This window comes from Mixophyes fleayi, chromosome 1, assembly GCF_038048845.1.
Source record: "Mixophyes fleayi isolate aMixFle1 chromosome 1, aMixFle1.hap1, whole genome shotgun sequence".
NCBI classification, from domain to species: domain Eukaryota; kingdom Metazoa; phylum Chordata; class Amphibia; order Anura; family Limnodynastidae; genus Mixophyes; species Mixophyes fleayi.
In genome coordinates, this window is record NC_134402.1 from 174218760 (window position 1) to 174236331 (window position 17572).

Sequence of the window (17572 nt, forward strand, 5' to 3'; positions counted from 1 at the left end):
AAGTTGTTTTACTTTTTATATTGTTTCTACAGAAAAATCTAATATATTCTTCAAAAGAATTCTAACACTCATAGTACAATTATTATTATTATTAATGCTACTTTATGTTTAAAAATCTGTCCAAACTAGGTTAGAGCGTCTAGAATAGATTAAAGTGTCCAGAAAACAAATTTGTTTTATGAGAATGTCATGCAGAATGATGGCATCCCTAATATCCTCAATATGGCACCAACTTTCTTCCTATCTCCCTTTATGCCACCATAAATAACTCATAAAGTTTATTAATAACACATTTTCTTTCTATCCTTGTATTTTCTAGAATTTGTTGTTTCAGTTTATATTGTTTTAGATGCTGCACTAATTTTTGTTATATTTGCTGCTTTTAACCAAGTCCAGCATCCTACAAGAAAGCCGTATCTGTCCAACATTAGGAACTCAGTTTGGTTAGAATAAGTAAAAACTTATTCTTGGTGATTCCAACCATACACAAACATTGTAATCGGCCTAATCGTGCAAATCATCACTGAAAACAAAGAGGGTACTAAACCTTTCAGTTTAAAACAAAAGATAAAAGGTTTTATTGCACACATTATATTATTATTTTAGCATTTATTATACATGCTATATAAATTGAAATATGCAATCCAAGTTGTACAGCACTGTAGTCTTGGTGGCTTCCAAAAGTGATAAGTTTTAAGTCTAGAGGAGTATATATGATTGAAGGCTTGAAGCCATGTGGTATATGTTCTTGTTTCCATCAGCTTTCGATGCATAGGATACACCTTTTTATTTTTAATTGGTAAAACGTATAAATACATGTTGGAATGGCTGTGTTTAGCCAAATATATCTTGTTAAAGAATTTTATTTATTGTTTAGTTTTTTTGTTTTGTTTTAGTGCTGTTTACTTTTCCATTGCACTGTGTAAAAAAAAAATGTTTATCCTCTATGCATTAAAATATAATTAACTTCTTTTAAGCATTGGCATGTTCCTTGCCCAGTGATCTGTATTAACAGTATTTAAAACTAAATGCTAATTTCGGAGCGCCAGAATATCTCGTAATTACAAGGAAATCCCTGTGATGTCACTATGTGATCTTATCCTGGTAACTTGGCCTGAAGTCTGGCAATAGATTGCTGAACTGGCATTCTTTTACAAGGCATTACTGTTCAATTCATGTTGACCAGGATAGTGGCTAGTAATTGCTACTGTAGTTAGTAATAAATAAAGGTGGATTAGTGTGTTTAGGTATAAATATATAATATGCCTGTTTCTGTTCATATAGAGCCATAAGAACTTAATTAAAAGTAATTATATTTGGTATCCCTATTTTTGGGAAAAGTGTATTTTTTGTTTGTTATTAGTTTTTACGATCTTGTGTGTTATGGGGAGATTCATTATTGGTTACTAAAAGTGAAAATTTACAGAAAAAAATAATATAAAAAAAGTTCTCTTACATTAGTTTATATAGCACAACATATCTAATAGGCACTCAGCACAGTATAACTGCTGTTATCAAGAAATGTGGCAGATGCTCTGGATGGAAGCTGTCAGGGCAACTATAATTTTTGGCATGAACAGTAACATGTGGTCGCCAAGAGGGTGAGTGAGGCCAGGGTGTATGTGGTGGTTATAAAGCCATTTGGGAAGTTGTCACAGGGTTTTTATTTCCTGTCTCATTTCTAACCCATAATGAAATGCACATAGGCACCTGCAATACTCTGCACTCTATACTGTCCTGCACTTTGCTTCCTTTTTCTATACATGAAAAATCAAATCAATGTTTAAAATAATGTACAAAATAAATTAAGCATTAGTTCATGGCGGAAGCATTTCTAAAACGACTTGAACATAAAATATTACAATTCTGTATCTTTCAACCTAGCACTTATGTCTGTGTCTAAAGTAAATTATATCTATCTGTCCACCAATGTTCACTTAATTTATCTTTTTGCCTATTTAATCATTATAATGAAAAGTACATTGTTAGAAGCTTGTTTTGTTTTAACTGGCTAGAGCATTGCAAGTTGTAAAGACCATGTGACTCGTCATGAACTTTGTCATCGCACTGCTGATAGCTATCTTAACTGATTATATTTTTCTCTTATCTTTACATTTTTCAAACTTTTTTCTTAATATAAATACGTAAAAGGCCGTGAAAGAATGTGTCCAAACTCTAGAGGGTGATGAGGAAGAGAGTGAACCTACAGAAGAGCTGGTCTTGGGGGAGGTACTTTTTTCCTACTTTAATGCTCTGTCCTGAAGTGTCCATGCTCTTTTCCAGCTTTATTGTCACTGCAGCTGTGCTTGCAAGAGGCTTATTAACCACAAACAAATGTCAATTAAAATTATTTCATTTAGATTGTTAATGAATACTTGAATGCTATTTTTAGATGCTTACAGTAATACATTAAAAGCTAATTTGTGTAACTACTTGGCTTTGAATACCACCCACGCTTATGCTACCTGTGCCTTTTAAAGTAAACCCATTGTTCAATACTTTCATTAATTCCAACTTCATGTTCTCTTATCTTTCCTTAGACTCTAAATGTGGATAAAGGAGAGGATGGTGACGCCATCCCGCCAGGTGAAACATTTAATATATCAGTGAGCGGAGGTAAACTTATTGACAATATGTTGCATGAATTGAACTTTTCGTCTTAAAGGGGCAAAGCCTTAGTGACTAGTGTACACAAAGATTGTCCTTTTCCATATCCAGTGCATATGCTATGATCCTAGAATATGTTTGACAGGACTTCATTCAATTGAATGGAGGGCTGCTGAACACATGTACTTTTGAGGGACTGAGGAGGATCGTTCATTGAATGGGTCTTGCTCAACTTATGACAAATGTACATCCCTACAAATGTACAGTTAAAATGTAAGGAGTCATAGACAATACTACATGAAAATAAATACTATATTCACTGACACCTTAGTGTAATTAATCCTTTTTTCTATTTCTTCCTTTTGGGGGGCATTGCTACCCTGGGGACATTCCTTAGCTGCCGCTAGGAGAGGGTATGCTCAGACATAGCTCTGTGCAAGACTTTCCATCCAAAGCAAGCTTCCTTGTATGCAGCCACATTGAAATTGTATAATTCTTTGAATGTATGGACTGAAGAACAGGTGGCTGCCCGACACAGCTGCTCTGCCAAGGCTCCATGCTGTGCGGCCCAGGAAGCTCTTGCCAAACTTGTAGAGTCAGTTCTGAATAACAGCCATAATTCATATGAAATTGGCTTATTTAGTTGCTGGGCAACGACTCTTTTGTGCATTGTAGAGCACTGCTGACATTCTATCTAAATACAGTTTCAGATCCCTGACCACAGCCCATTAGTGCAGGGACTCTTCTTCCTCAGCAGAGCCATCCTACCCTAGAGTTGGAATAATAATTTCCTGATTTTGGTGGAATTTTGATACCACCTTGGGCTGAAAAAATGGCTTGGTATGCAGGACAGCTCTAACATAGGGAGATCTGCTTGATAAAGCCCCTTATTTCAAAATGTTTGTTGCCGAAGATAGTGTTAGGCGAAATACTGTTTTCCACTTGATAAATTTTAGGTCTACAGACTCAAACTGTTTAAAAGGAGAATGTTGCAAAGCTGTTGGAACCAAATTCATGTCCCAGGGTGCTTTGGAAGGCACATATGGAGGTTGTACATATAGTACCTCCTCCAAACACATCTCAACCACAAACAAGATAGCCAACTTCTTCTGAAATGCGACTGGCTTCCGGCTAGAGACTAAGCTCTTTAAAAGTTCAGATCTCTGCCCTGTCAGAGTGTACACCATGCTGTGACCGCTGAGGCTGATATTTTGACATGATTTTTACCAGGCTCATATCCAGGGCAGCTTCACCCAAATATTCAGATGCCTCCCTGGCATAGTCCTTCCAGGGTAATAATGCAGACCTCATCCTACCAGATTGTAAACCCTCAGTCAGCCCCCGCTGCCACATATTGACTTTAAAATCACTTCATTCCTATCCGTGCTGTCCTTTATAGAGGCAGAGTTCAGAATAGGAATGGTGGTATTTTTTTTGAAAGATGGCACCTCATTATTCGCTCTGATCCTCGGCGGTGCTCTGTAATTTGAGCCACTGCTGGTGAATGAATAAGAAAATAAATAAATAAACCTTAAACTTGATAAGCCCCTGCTGCCCTCAGCAGCACTGTGCAGAAGCGCTCTTTGTTTGAAACTGGGTTTCCATTGGGGAAGCGATATTAAAGGGGAGGAGCTTCTGAATGTCTGCAAATTTCAAATTAAATGCCTAATGCCTGGACCAGCCCTGTATACTCCAATAGAAAGAAAGTGAAAAATATACTTTTATATGAAATTCAATATAATTTTAACATCTCTACAAAACATACACTATGTTTTTTGTGTATTTACATGTATATTGTGTCTTTAGTAGCACCCTGTTAATTTATCTGGAAGTGTAAGATTTGTACTGATAATCATGTGTTTTTTCTCAAATGCTTAGTCGATTGCATATTAGGAATTAGTCTACTGTATATATCGTGCTTGTTCTCTGTAAACAGCTTCACTATAAAAGCACTGTCCTATTACATGCTTATTGATATTTTGGAAAAATATTGGTGTATTTTAAAACCATGCAATATTCATAGTAAGTACTAGTACTATGGTACGTCCACACAAGTTGTTTTGTTATTTTATTTTTTGAACAGCACAGCTGGAGGGCATGGCAGTAAAACTGCAGACATTTTCTCATTGCATACTGTCTATATGGACTTTATAGCTGTCGTGCCATATAAATCAGTGGATCACTATTTGCCTGATGGCTTTCTCAAATTGGAATCCAACTCACAAAATACTTTTGTGGAAATATCCTTATAGTTCAGTTGTTCTCAACTGATGGAGAGCGGAAAGTAAACCTCTGTTATTGGTGCTCTGCCTTGAAAGTTCAGTTTGTGTTCTTATTATTTTATTACTTCTTATCCTTATAGCAGTTCATTTTCAATGTCTTTTATAGATGTAGACGGACTTATCACCCAAGCTCTGCTGACTGGTAACTTTGAAAGCGCAGTTGATCTTTGTTTGCATGATAATCGCATGGCAGATGCGATAATTCTGGCCATTGCTGGTGGACCTGATTTACTGGCTAGGACTCAGAAAAAGTACTTTGCTAAAACACAGAGCAAAATAACAAGGGTATGTATGTTCTTTAAAACAATAATAATGTCTACAAAATATAGAATTAAATATTTTGCCACTATTATTCCAGTTAGTAACATTAAGCAGTGGTATAATAGTTGTGCTTGGATTTCATGGCTATAAGAGGACACAGACCGTACCTTTTTCAATTAAGTGGTACAATTATTTAATCATGTTTGGCATAAAGGGCTTGCTGTTCCAATTCTTTAGAGATTTTTTGCTTTTTATTGCAAAGTGTTTTGAGTTTCAAAATTGCTTTGTAGAGTTTAAACTGCATTTGGAGGCTAGTATAAACATGGGTTTGCTTAATAGATATGTCTTTGTTATTTGGAGAACATTAATTTAAAGCAGTGATGGGCAACTGGCTATCCATGTGCTGCATGCAGCCCTCCAAGCCTTTACCTGCAGCCAACAGTTCCTTCTAGCTTTATTGTCAGAAATTTTGTTTTAGCTTGTTTAAAATGCTTAGATTTTTATTACAGATATATGTCCCTTTCTTTGATTAATTGTATTTTAACGTATTACTGAGATTAAGGGTAATGTGTGGCCGTTTTGAAGGTGAAGGTTACCTATCATTGATTTAAAGGTTTGCAGTGTAAATGGCATTGTCCAGAAAGTTATTATCCTGAGTAGGTGTTGTTGATTTACATATTGTCCCCTAGGGGATTAGTTTTAGGAGCTCTTTAACTCTTATTGTTCCAATGAAACTTGTAATAGAAAGGATTCTGTCTATGGCTAGGTACACACTGAAGAATTTTCTGACTGAACTGTTATCTCAAACGATTGTACCTACGACTGAAGGTCCGATCAGTCTTGTGATTCATACATACACACTGACACGATTTACCTTCAGATCTGTGCTCTTGATCTGGTCCTTCATCTGGTCCTCTAGTCTTCAGAGAATGACAACACAATATTCATTCATTCATTATTGTCACACTGATTAAAACATCTTGTTATAGTTATCCACATGTCCTAACAAATTTCGTTAGCTTCTGTGACTCGGAAACGAAACATTCTGTTTGGAATAAACAAATTAACTATTCCTTCTACAGAACTCTACATTTATTCAATGGGACATTCATCGCTAGCATCAGCTGAAAAGAGCCCAACTCTGTAAACTCTATGGAGATCGTGAGCATGAGTGCATACACACTACATGATCATTAGGTGATTGGTCGGAAAATATTAAACAGTACGACCAACCAAAGGAGCTGACAATCGACACTTTGGAATGACTTTCGACCATCGTGTCACTATACACATTAACCCGACTTCTGACCAAATGGTCGTATGTCAGCTGATTTTGCCAGATTATTGTAAGGAAACGCTCCAGTGTGTAGTTAGCCTAAGTCTCTGTAACTTGTAGCTGCCAACTACATGTCCGACTCGGCAAACATTTACTTTCCATGCCTTTGCTGCCAGAATTTATGCTTCTCCATCTTTCTTTTATTTGCGCAGCAGCATTTATTTTATACTAACGAGACGTGTATTTGTTTTAGCTGATCACTGCTGTAGTGACCAAGAACTGGAGTGAGATTGTTCAGTCATGTGACCTTAAGAACTGGAGGGAGGCTTTGGCTGCTGTGCTAACCTATGCAAGGCCTGAAGAATTTGCCTCTCTGTGCGGTACGGATTTATGTATATTTTTTGTTTGCAGTAATTGGTCATCATCATTATAATGATTACATTACAGGAGAATCGCTGTTCCATCAATTTTTAACATACTCATGTGAATACTTTTTTTGTTTTTCTTAAGGACCCATATGTTTTGTATTTTTGTTTATCAGCAAGTTTTTTTCTTGGTTAAATAGTCTTTATTTACATTTTCATATGCTATTCCCATGCATTGTTTTGGATAACGTCAGTGTTATTTTAATGGAAAGCTTGAGGGAATTATTTCACAAAGCTCTGGTCTATGTAGTGGGCAAATAAATGCCTGATTTCACATTTATCTCTATGCGAATGATTATGATAAACAAATGTACCTATCCTCTCCTGATCTCTCACCATCTGTGTTGTCTCGCGTTACTGACTGTCTTTCTGCCATTTCATATTTCATGTCCTCTTGCCAACTCAAACTCAATCTTTCAAATACCAAGTTAATAATATTTCCACCCGCCAACAGAAGTTACCTACCTGACACTTCTATTTCTTTTGACAATATGACCATAAATCCCACCCCGCAAGCTCGCTGCCTAGGTGTGATCCTTGAGTCAAACTATCCTTTGTTCCTGACATCGACTCTATCTAAATCATGTTACATACATCTAAAAAACATTTTTCAGAATTCACACATATCTCACACAAGAAACCGCAAACACTTTAATTCATTCATGCCCACATTGACTATTGTAATTCCTTGAATCAGACTCTCATCCCTACAATCTTTTTTGCATGCAGCAGCTAGATTGATTTTCCTTGCAAATCGTCCTTCCACTGGTGAGCCGGTCAGTCTCTTCACTGGTTTCCTGTTTTTCACCGAATCCAATCTAAAAATCTTCTACATAGAAGGCTATCAACAAAATTGCACCAACATACATCTCCTCACTTGTCCCAAAATATCTCCCAACGCGACACCTCCGTTCTTCACAAAATTTGCATCTCTGATCCACACTCGTTACCTGCCCTTATTTCCAATTACCAGACTTTTTTTCGGGTTGCACTCACTTTGTGGAATTCCCTTCATCGTGCAATATGTATTTCCTCTTGTCTTCAAATCTTCAAGCGTTCTCTGAAAACCCACCTCTTCAGGCAAGCTTATAAAATTCCCCAACCACCCTCTTAATCTGCCTAGGGTACCCTATTTTTACCCTTTACACAGTTCACACAAGACAACAGCTCTCTGGCCTACTGCCCAATTTTGCTGTGTGACTGGACCATGCAGCCCACTAAGGCTTAGTGGGCTGCATGCTCTTAGTGACTAAGCACTGTTTACCTTTGCAATCTGGCTAGACCAATATACAATATATAGCACTTATTATTATCATAGATTTGTAAGGCGCCATAGTGCTCCGTACAGTAGGGAAGACAAGGAGATACATAAAACAGAACATACGTAAAACAAGAACAGACAAGGCAGACAAAATGAATGGAGACATGAAAACAAAGGGTATGGAGGACCCGGCTCATTAGAGAGCTTACATTCTAAAAGGAAGAGGGCACAGTTGAAACAAGAGGAGCGAGTGTGGCTCAGATTAGAGATTGGGATAATTGTGAGGGTGCATTAGTGTGAATAGTGTGATCAAGGATTACAAAAAAAACTTATACTCATGTATCAAACTCACATTGCCCCATAGATTGCAAGCTTACATGCAAGGCTCTCTTTCCTCTCTGTCTGTCTGTATTAAAACACTAGTAGTTTCACATAAATGGGATAAACTTGTTCCTTGAACACATGGAAACAGGCCTACAAAGGAATCAGACAGGAACATTACGTGATAATAGACTTCTGCAACTGGAACAAATTAAAGCTAGCAAGCTTAAACATGAAGTAGTATTTTTTTTGGGAGTAGCTAGTTGCAGATGCCATCTTTGACACCTCATTGCTGTCATTTCAGATCTGTTGGGCTCCAGGCTTGAGAGTGAGGGTGATATTTCTCTCCAGACACAAGCCTGTCTGTGCTACATCTGTGCAGGAAATGTGGAAAAATTAGTGGCCTGCTGGACCAAAGCTCAGGATGGTGCAACTCCTCTCTCCCTGCAGGTCAGTATGTTGTGCACTGTTTATACAGAGAGACTTTATCATTATCCTGCTTTGAATACTTGTGTCTATCCACTGAAATTATACTTTCTCTTTCCTACCATTGGGGGACACTGCGAGTAGGTGGACTAGGAGTTAGGCACTTAGACTTATCTTTTTTCCTCCCCTACTATGCCCCTCCTCTCCTGTAGCCTCAGTTTTGTTTAAGTGCCTAGGAGATACGTCACGCTTGTATAGGCTCCTGTCTATACCTGTAATAGTGTTAGATTTTACACGTTTTTATTTTCATTTCCCTTTAGGTACAGCGCGGGCATGGAACCTAAGACCCAGTAGGGTGAATAGTTTGTCAGCGCTATTCACTCTGGGTCCCTGCGAAGGTAAGCAGAAGCCTGGTCTCCTTTACCTGTACCTTTTTGCCGGCAGTCATCCCCTAGTAACGAGCAGGCAGAGCTTTAGGTGCCCCTTCTAGGATCATTTCATCGCGGGCACAGAGCTACAGTCGCGGGAGGGAGTCTGCAGCACCCTCCCCTCTCAGTGCGACGGATGAGCCGACAAGTCCCCCCAGACAACGAGCAGCGGGGGACAAAGTAACAATCGCTCTTCGCATTAGCCAATTTGTTTACTGTTAGCGCCGCACGCTACCTGGGCAGCTTATTATGTGTGTGCGGGCAATGCACGCCGATTGCCATACAAAGGCATCGGCGATGCATGGAGGCAGCCATTTTTAGGGAGGGCTGAAAGAAGGACGCCCCCCTACCTCCTGGCGCGGAAGTGCCCATCTTGGATTGCTTGGACACGGAGATCATCGGCTACACGCTGCTCCTCTGCTCTGCCTCTCTTCAACTGGTATCGTTGTATCCTATCTGTAATATTTAGAGACAATTGTCATACCCTATTAGGCTGGATGCACAATCAGGACTATTCAGTGTCTTGTGATTGGTGTATTTTCAGAGATTAGCCTGGTATAGAGACTTTGTTGAATCTCTCTGTTTTGTAGTCAGACTTTGGTTCTCAGACTTATCTAAATTTAAGGAAAAAAATATTTGCTATTTATATTGCACTTAATTGGTATACATCTTAAATATGTCTGAGAAGGGGGCTTCCAAAAATAAGGGATCCTCGGGTATGTCTCCACTGCATTATACATGTGCCAAATGTAATGCCAAATTATCTCGCTGCATGGCGTGCGAAGCCGAGATTCAGGAGCGACGCACCCTAGCTCAAGGTGCAGCAGCTATGGAAGAACCGCTCTGGGCTAAGTCACTAACATCAGTCATGGCAGAGCTCACCCGCGTGATGATATGATCGGCAGAGATTTCTGTTCCCCACACTTCTATACAATCATTAGCGGGCGCAGACACATCTTCAGTCCATATCAGTTCAGGAAGAAGATCGCCTACTTACAGTATCCCACATGGCCAAGAGAGTCATCTCTGATGTGTTACAGAGACGCGATCAGAATTCACACCATTCTTCAGAGAAGGAGGGTGAATTAAATACTGATCTGCAGGAAGAAGACTCACTTAATTCTATAGCTTCTGCTCCTGCCCATAATGTTGATAGCCTCATTCTGGGTATCAGACATACCTTGGGATTTGCTGATCCAGAGCCCATGGCCCCATCAAGGATCTCCTTGTTTAAGAAGACCAAGGCACAGGCAGCCACTTTCCCATCATCCCCTCAGATGATGGAGATGGTATCTGTCGCATGGCACAGGTCAAATAAGCATTTTATGATGCCGGGAAAATTTAAGTCTTTTTACCGTCTTCCGGCTGAGGACTCCATTAGATGGGAGGCCTCTCCTAGAGTTGACACCCCTGTCCCACGATTGTCTTCCTCTTCGGCTATCCCAACTCAGGAGCAGGTTTCACTTAGGGACCCCACTGATAAGAAGTGCGATCAGGCTCTTAGCTCAGCTTATACTGCGACAGGCAGTATGTCTAGACCCACAGTGGCTGTTGCCTGGGCTAACAAGGCTTTACAGCATTGTCTTGAACTGCTGGTTAAGGGTATTCAAGAAAACATTGTGCGGAAATACAGTCTTTTGCCGAGCATATTCTAGACACTTCAGATTACGTAGGACAGGCATCCAAAGATGCTGTGTCAGTGAAAGCCAGATTCTCTGCCCTCATTATCGCAGCTCGTCGTACCTCATGGTTACGATCCTGGACTGCAAACGCTGATTCAAAGCAAGCTTTAGAGGGTTTACCTTTTGATGGGGTTACTTAGTTTGGATCAGAGTTAGAAAAGGTCATTCAAGTGACCACAGGAGGTAAAAGCAGTGCTTTACCCATAGGTTCCAACAGACCGCGTCAGGGACGGTTTCGGTCCTTTCGTTCCTTTGCCCGGGGCCAAGGTACTCTGCCCAGAGGCCAGTCCTCTGCCCCCAGGGGAGCATATAGCAGAGGTAGGGGCACTGTTAGGCAATGATTCTCGAGACCAGGAGACAAGCCCGCTGTGTTACAGTCTTTTCCCAGGGGATTCTGTGGTGGGGGCACTCCTTCTTCATTTCCAGACCCACTGGTGGACACCCACCACAGACGTTTGGACACGAGGAATTGTGTCTTGGGGTTATGTCATAGACCTAGTCCAGTTTCCACAACGGAGGTTCTTCACCACAGCAGCAAACCTTTGACCTCTCAGGCGCAGAGCACTTCAGGAGGCAATCCAGAATTTACTAGAAGCCAAGGTTATTGTTCCTGTCCCAATGCAGGAAAGAGGCCAGGGGTTTTACTCCAGCCTCTTCCTGCCAAAAAAAGATGGATCATTTCATCCAATTTTAAACCTGCAGTCTCTCAACAAGCAGGTAAAAACTCAAAGGTTCCAGATGGAGTCCCTTCGGACTGTCATCGCCGGAATGGAACAGGGAGAGTTCCTGGCTTCCATAGACATCAAGGATGCCTACCTACATATTTTGATATGGAGGGGACACCATTGTCTCCTTCGCTTCGCAGAAGGGAACTCCCACTTCCAGTTTAAGCCCTTCCTTTCGGCCTAGCGACCGTCCCCCTAGTGTTCACCAAGATCATGGCAGGGCTTCTGCGTCAGAAGGGAGTCACGATAGTTCCCTATTTGGATGACCTTCTTCTGAAGGCGCCGCCAGTGTCGCTTCTTATCTCATCACATCCAGATCACAATGCAGTTTCTGGAAGCACACTGGTCCGCAACAGAGGATGAGATTATCTGGGCCTCCTGTTTGATACAGTGACTCAGAGAGTATACTTACCGGAGAACAAGGTCCTTACCCTCTTGCGCAAGACCAAGATCCTTCTAAGGCAGAAACAAGTCTCTCTCCTCAGTTGCATTAAGCTCCTGGGGACAATGGTGTCAGTGTTCGAGGCGATGCCGTTCGCACAGTTCCACTCTCGCCCACTTCAACGGGAGATCCTTCAGAAATGGTTAGGTTCTCATGTGCATATCGACAGGCAGATCATCCGCCTGTCCTATCCCACTCGCCTCTCTCTCTCGCCTGGTGGCTATCCAAACCAAATATGGAGAAGGGTCAGTCTCTGCGACCCTGGACATGGACCGTAGTCACGACAGACGCAAGTCTGTCAGGCTGGGGAGGGGTGACAGGGTCCCGGAGATTCCAGGGTCTCTGGTGCCCCCAGGAGGCCTCGCTCCCAATCAACATTCTAGAACTCAGAGCAGTGTACAGGACGCTTACTCAGGCACAGGGGTTCCTGTCAGGAAAGCCTCTCCAAATTCAGTCGGACAATGACACAGCCGTGGCGTATCTAAACCACCAGGGGGGAACCTGCAGTGTAGGGGCCATGTGGGAGACAACCAAGATCATGGTATGGGTGGCGCGCCATGTTCCCAACATATTGGCCATCTACATTCCGGGCCTGGAAAATTGGGAAGCAGACTTCCTCAGCTGGCAGAAGGTTCACCCAGGCAAATGGTCCCTCAACAAACACGTTTTTGCTCTTCTAGTGGAAGGCTGGGGCATGTCAGAGATCGATCTCATGGCATCCAGGTTCAATTGTCATCTTCCACGATACGGCTCAAAGGCGTGGGACCCTCAAGCAGAGTTCGTGGATGCCATGACCGTCCCATGCTCTCGCGGGTGCTAAGAAAGTTAATAAGAGAACGGGTGCCCGCAATTCTAGTAGCCCCTCATTGGCCATGCAGGGTATGGTTTTCAGACATTCTGAAACTGTCGGCAGCACCCCCCTTCCATCTGCCAATACAACCAGATCTTCTTGCTCAGGGTCCTCTTCTTTGCCACTCTTTGGATCGTCTAGCTTTGACAGCGTGGCTGTTGAAACCCTAATTCTCAGGGCCAGGGGTTTTTCACAAGAAGTCATTGGTACCCTAATGAGGGCCAGAAAGGTGTCCTTCTCTACCATATTTAGTGTCCCTCGGCTGCTGGCTTTTCTGTAGGCCGGCCTTGATAAGGAGGTCTGGCTGGGGGTCCCTTAAGGTTCAAGTTTCAGCGCTTACCATTTACTTCTAACGCAGACTGGCGACATTCAGGGATGTTCAGATATTTTTGCAGGGGGTCGTTCATGTGCAGCCCCCCTTCGTTCACCCATTGGAACCTCAATTTGGTGCTTAACGCGCTTACCCAGAACCCATTTGAACCTCTTGAGTCAGTTTATTTACACCATCTCACTTTTAAAACGGTGTTTCTTTTGACTATCTCGTCAGCTCGTAGAGTCTCCAAATTAACAGCGCTCTGCTGCAATTCTCCTTTCTTAATTTTCCACGAGTATAGAGCGGTCCTGTGCACCAAGCCTTCCTTTGTTCCGAAGGTGGTGTCTAGGTTCCACTTAAATCAGGAAATCTTGGCCCTGGCTTGCCGACTGTGGTCCTCTTCTAGTGACGAGTTTCTGTTGCTGGACGTCATCGGGCTCTTCGTCTTTATGTTGACCGCACGGCCTCTGTCAGCAGAACAAAGGACGTTTTTGTTCTCTACAATGCGCAAAAGCAAGGCTGGCCGGCCTCTAAGCAGTCTCTTGCCCACTGGATAAGGTCCACTATTTCTCTGGCTTTTGTCTGAGCGTCTCAGCCCATCCCAGCAGCGTTAAAGGCTCATTCAACCAGAGCTGCCAGCGCATCTTAGGCAGCCTGCCATGGGGCTTCGGCGGAACAGCTATGTAGAGCGGCAACATGGTCATCTGTCCACACCTTTTCAAAATTCTACAGGCTGCAGGGCTTTTGGATGCAGAGTGTTGCGTGCAGCCGTTCCAGAGCATTCCCTCCCTTAGACGCAGCTTTGGTATGTCCCCAATGTCTCGCAGTGTCCTCCAATGGTAGGAAAAGAGAAAAGAGGATTTTTACTCACCGGAAAATCGATTTCTCTTACTCCATTGGGGGACACTGCGCACCCTCTCTTGCTCTGTAAATAGTTCTGTTGTGTGAATTTTATTACAAAAAAAAAAAAAAAAGATTCTTTTAGCCCACAGGGCTCCTCTTTCTCATACGCTTGGTTAGACAAATCTAAGGCTACAGGAGAGGAGGGGCATAGTAGGGGAGGAAGAAAGAGAAGTCTATGTGCCGATCTCCTGGTCCCACCTACTATACCCCAATGTCTCACAGTGTCCCCCAATGGAGTAAGAGAAAACGATTTTACGGTGAGTAAAAAAATCTTCTTTTATATCTCATAGTAGATGAAAGTGTAATATGTTTATGACAAATGTTAGAAACATGCTGAATTTCATATGAGAACACTTTTGCCTCTCTGGGACATTTCTTATTTGGTTGAGTCCCTAATTTGAGTGAAATTGTGTATGTATATATGTGTGTGTGTGTGTCTGTGTGTAAAAATATATATGTGTGTGTATATATATATATATATATATATATGTATATATATATATATATATATAAAGTTAACCCGTGCATGGTACTCATGCATTCTAGTCAAATCAAGCTACTTAAGGTGTTAAAAAGGTTCTTGTCATGCATTTGGGCCTAGCCCAGGCCTCCTCAGGGGAAGAGCGTTACTTCCCGATGCAAGCGCCCTTTTTTAACGTGGTTTTGTCCACATGTCACCACCTCATCATTTTTCTCCATCACCTCATCCTTCATCTTCATCGCCACATCCTTCATCTCCATCGTCTTACTGTTCTAAAACCTCTCGATACACAACGTTTCTGCTAAACACCTTATCGCTGTGCTCAATCAGTCTTCCTTGAAGGGCAGTATTTATAACCTGCACCTTCACATCACTGCTTCTCCGTACTCGTGAAAATGCGACATACAATTGTCCATGACCAAAAACAGGCTGCGGTAAATAAATACCCGCACGGTCAAGTGTTTGACCCTGTGACTTGTTAATGGTCATAGCAAATGCCGCCTTCAAAGGGAACTGCCGCCGTCTTAGCTTAAACGGCAGTCCTGTTTCGGATGGACATAAGTCAATCCGAGGTATCATCACCTTTTTTCCTTTAGCAGAGCCAGTCAAAACTTCTGCTTGTATCACATTCGTTTTCAGTGCTGTCACTACTAATCGAGTGCCTTTGCACAGTGCTCTCTTAACATGTATGTTCATGAGGTAAAATTACCTCACGAAAATGAGTTTGACCCCTTAACTCGTCAATAATGTCAGTATACCAAATTTCAGCCCTTTTTGAGGTTTTTTTGCCACACACACTAAGAATTTAGTAGGTCAGTTAACCCGTGCATGATACTCATGCATTTTAGTCAAATCAAGCTACTTAAGGTGTTAAAAACTCCCCACTGTCACCCCCGGCAACCACCAACCACTCCCAACTGTCACTTCTCTTTCAAGAAATATATAGGTCAGTGTATAACTCTGCCCAGCAGGTGGCGCTGCAGCTTGTTTTTTGTTTTTTTTCACACACGCCACTAGGCATTTATATAGTAGATATATATATATATATATATATATATATATATATATATATATATATATACACATACATACATACAAAACATACCTAGGGCAAGGAATTGATAGCATTGCATATGTGGTATCTCCCTTAACCATACTGATCATTTTCATAATATAAGCTTTTTTTTCTCTAGATGTGATCACATCCACTCCCTCTGTCCCCTCTAGATTTGTCCTCTGAAAATAAAGCAGCTTGGTCTTATGACTAGATAGCTGCTAGCCATTAGGATCAGTGTATTGTTAGTGTCCTGTTGGCAACAAACATACGGTTTCTCTGCCTTGCTCTTTTTTTAGAGTGATGTGGCAGATGGTGGCAACTAGAAGTGCCGTGAAAAATTACAGGCCATCGATGCCTATCTTCCAGAATGATCTCGTGAATCCCTGACCTACTACTCACTCAGTACTCTTTTTAGTGACCACATAACAGACACTCTGAATGAAGCCCTTTAGTGTTGAACTGTAATAGTATAATACTTACTAATTCATGATGATGCTAAATGTGGTGATGCTGCATTGTTACTTGAAGCCAGGAGAAAAATCAATTGACATTACTGCAAATCTTGGTCCCAAAATGCTGCTTTGTATCTTAATCACCATCAGTGCAAGAATCAGTAGCATATTACTAAGCTATATATGTATCCATAAACCATAGCAAAAGCTTGTTTCATAGCTATGGAGTTCACAGTCTCGCTCTGCAGTATTATAATATGCATCGGTGGCTTAGCGGTTAGCACTTCTGCCTCACAGCACTGACTGAGGTCATAAGTTCAATTCCCGACCATTGCCTTATCTGTGTGGAGTTTGTATGTTCTCTCCGTGTTTGCGAGGGTTTCCTCCGGGTGCTCCAGTTTCCTCCCACACTCCAAAAACATACTGGTAGGTTAATTGACTGTTATTAAATTGCTCTTAGTCTCTCTCAGTTTGTGTGTGTGTGTGTAAGTTATGGAATTTAGATTGTAAACTCCAATGGGGCAGGGACTGATGTGAGTGAGCTCTCTGTACAGCGCTCTGGAATTGGTTGTGCTATATAAATAAATAGATGATGATGATGCATCATCTTAGAACTTTAAAGTGCATGGCTGTTGCAGTCCCCGTAGGCAGTATTCATACATTTGTCAGCTGGATTGCACAGACGCAACCATTGTAGACTCCAAGAAAGTCAAAAATGTATGTTACGAAAGGCAACTTTTGTATTTATAGATACGAGTGAGTGTTTTCTCTGAACTCTGTGTTTTTCTTTCCTTTTATCACACATTTCTTCAGGATCTGATAGAAAAGGTGGTTATCCTTCGTAAAGCAGTGCAGGTCACACAGGCTGTGGAGACACACGATGTGGGAGCACTGCTGGCGGAGAAGATGAGTCAGTATGCCAACTTGCTTGCAGCTCAAGGCAGCCTTGTTGCTGCTATGGCCTTTTTGCCCAGCAATACCAACCAGGTGAGGGTGTTTTTGTTTTTCTCCTTCATTTGCTTAGGTTCCCACTAACCTGTTGACTTTGAAACTTGGCTGACCTTTTAAAGATTTAAACTAAATATCAAAGTCTGCAAAACAATAACTTTCTATTATTTTTTTTTTTTTTTTTAAACGCTCAAAAAATGGTCTTCCCCCAGCTCACCATTATCATATCACTTATTCTGTGTGAGGCTAGGTATTATGCACTATTCCATTAATATGTGAATGTCCTGCAGAATGAACTTGGCTCCAAACCTAAATATATTTTTCCATGCCCCCAAATTGTGTCTGCTTATCCACCTTGCTTCCACCCCAGTTGAAGACGCAAGATGCAGCCTACCTTCAGAAGAAAAGTTTAGACTGTCACATATTTGCTAA

The 17572-nt window shown here is 41.5% G+C and overlaps 1 protein-coding gene across 20 annotated transcripts in view; it reads left to right on the forward strand.

Annotated features, from left to right (window-relative positions):
• The window catches only part of SEC31A (SEC31 homolog A, COPII component), a 57166-nt gene that overhangs the window by 23753 nt on the left and 15841 nt on the right, over positions 1–17572 (forward strand). For 17 of the 20 annotated variants that reach the window (XM_075204370.1, XM_075204380.1, XM_075204423.1 and 14 more), the window contains exons 14-19: positions 2152–2229; positions 2541–2616; positions 4996–5174; positions 6680–6806; positions 8738–8883; positions 17006–17179. In XM_075204370.1, the coding sequence (XP_075060471.1) occupies positions 2152–2229; positions 2541–2616; positions 4996–5174; positions 6680–6806; positions 8738–8883; positions 17006–17179 (780 nt within the window). The remainder of the gene's footprint in view (positions 1–2151; positions 2230–2540; positions 2617–4995; positions 5175–6679; positions 6807–8737; positions 8884–17005; positions 17180–17572) is intronic. The other 3 variants (XM_075204267.1, XM_075204344.1, XM_075204312.1) reach the window with 3 other exon arrangements.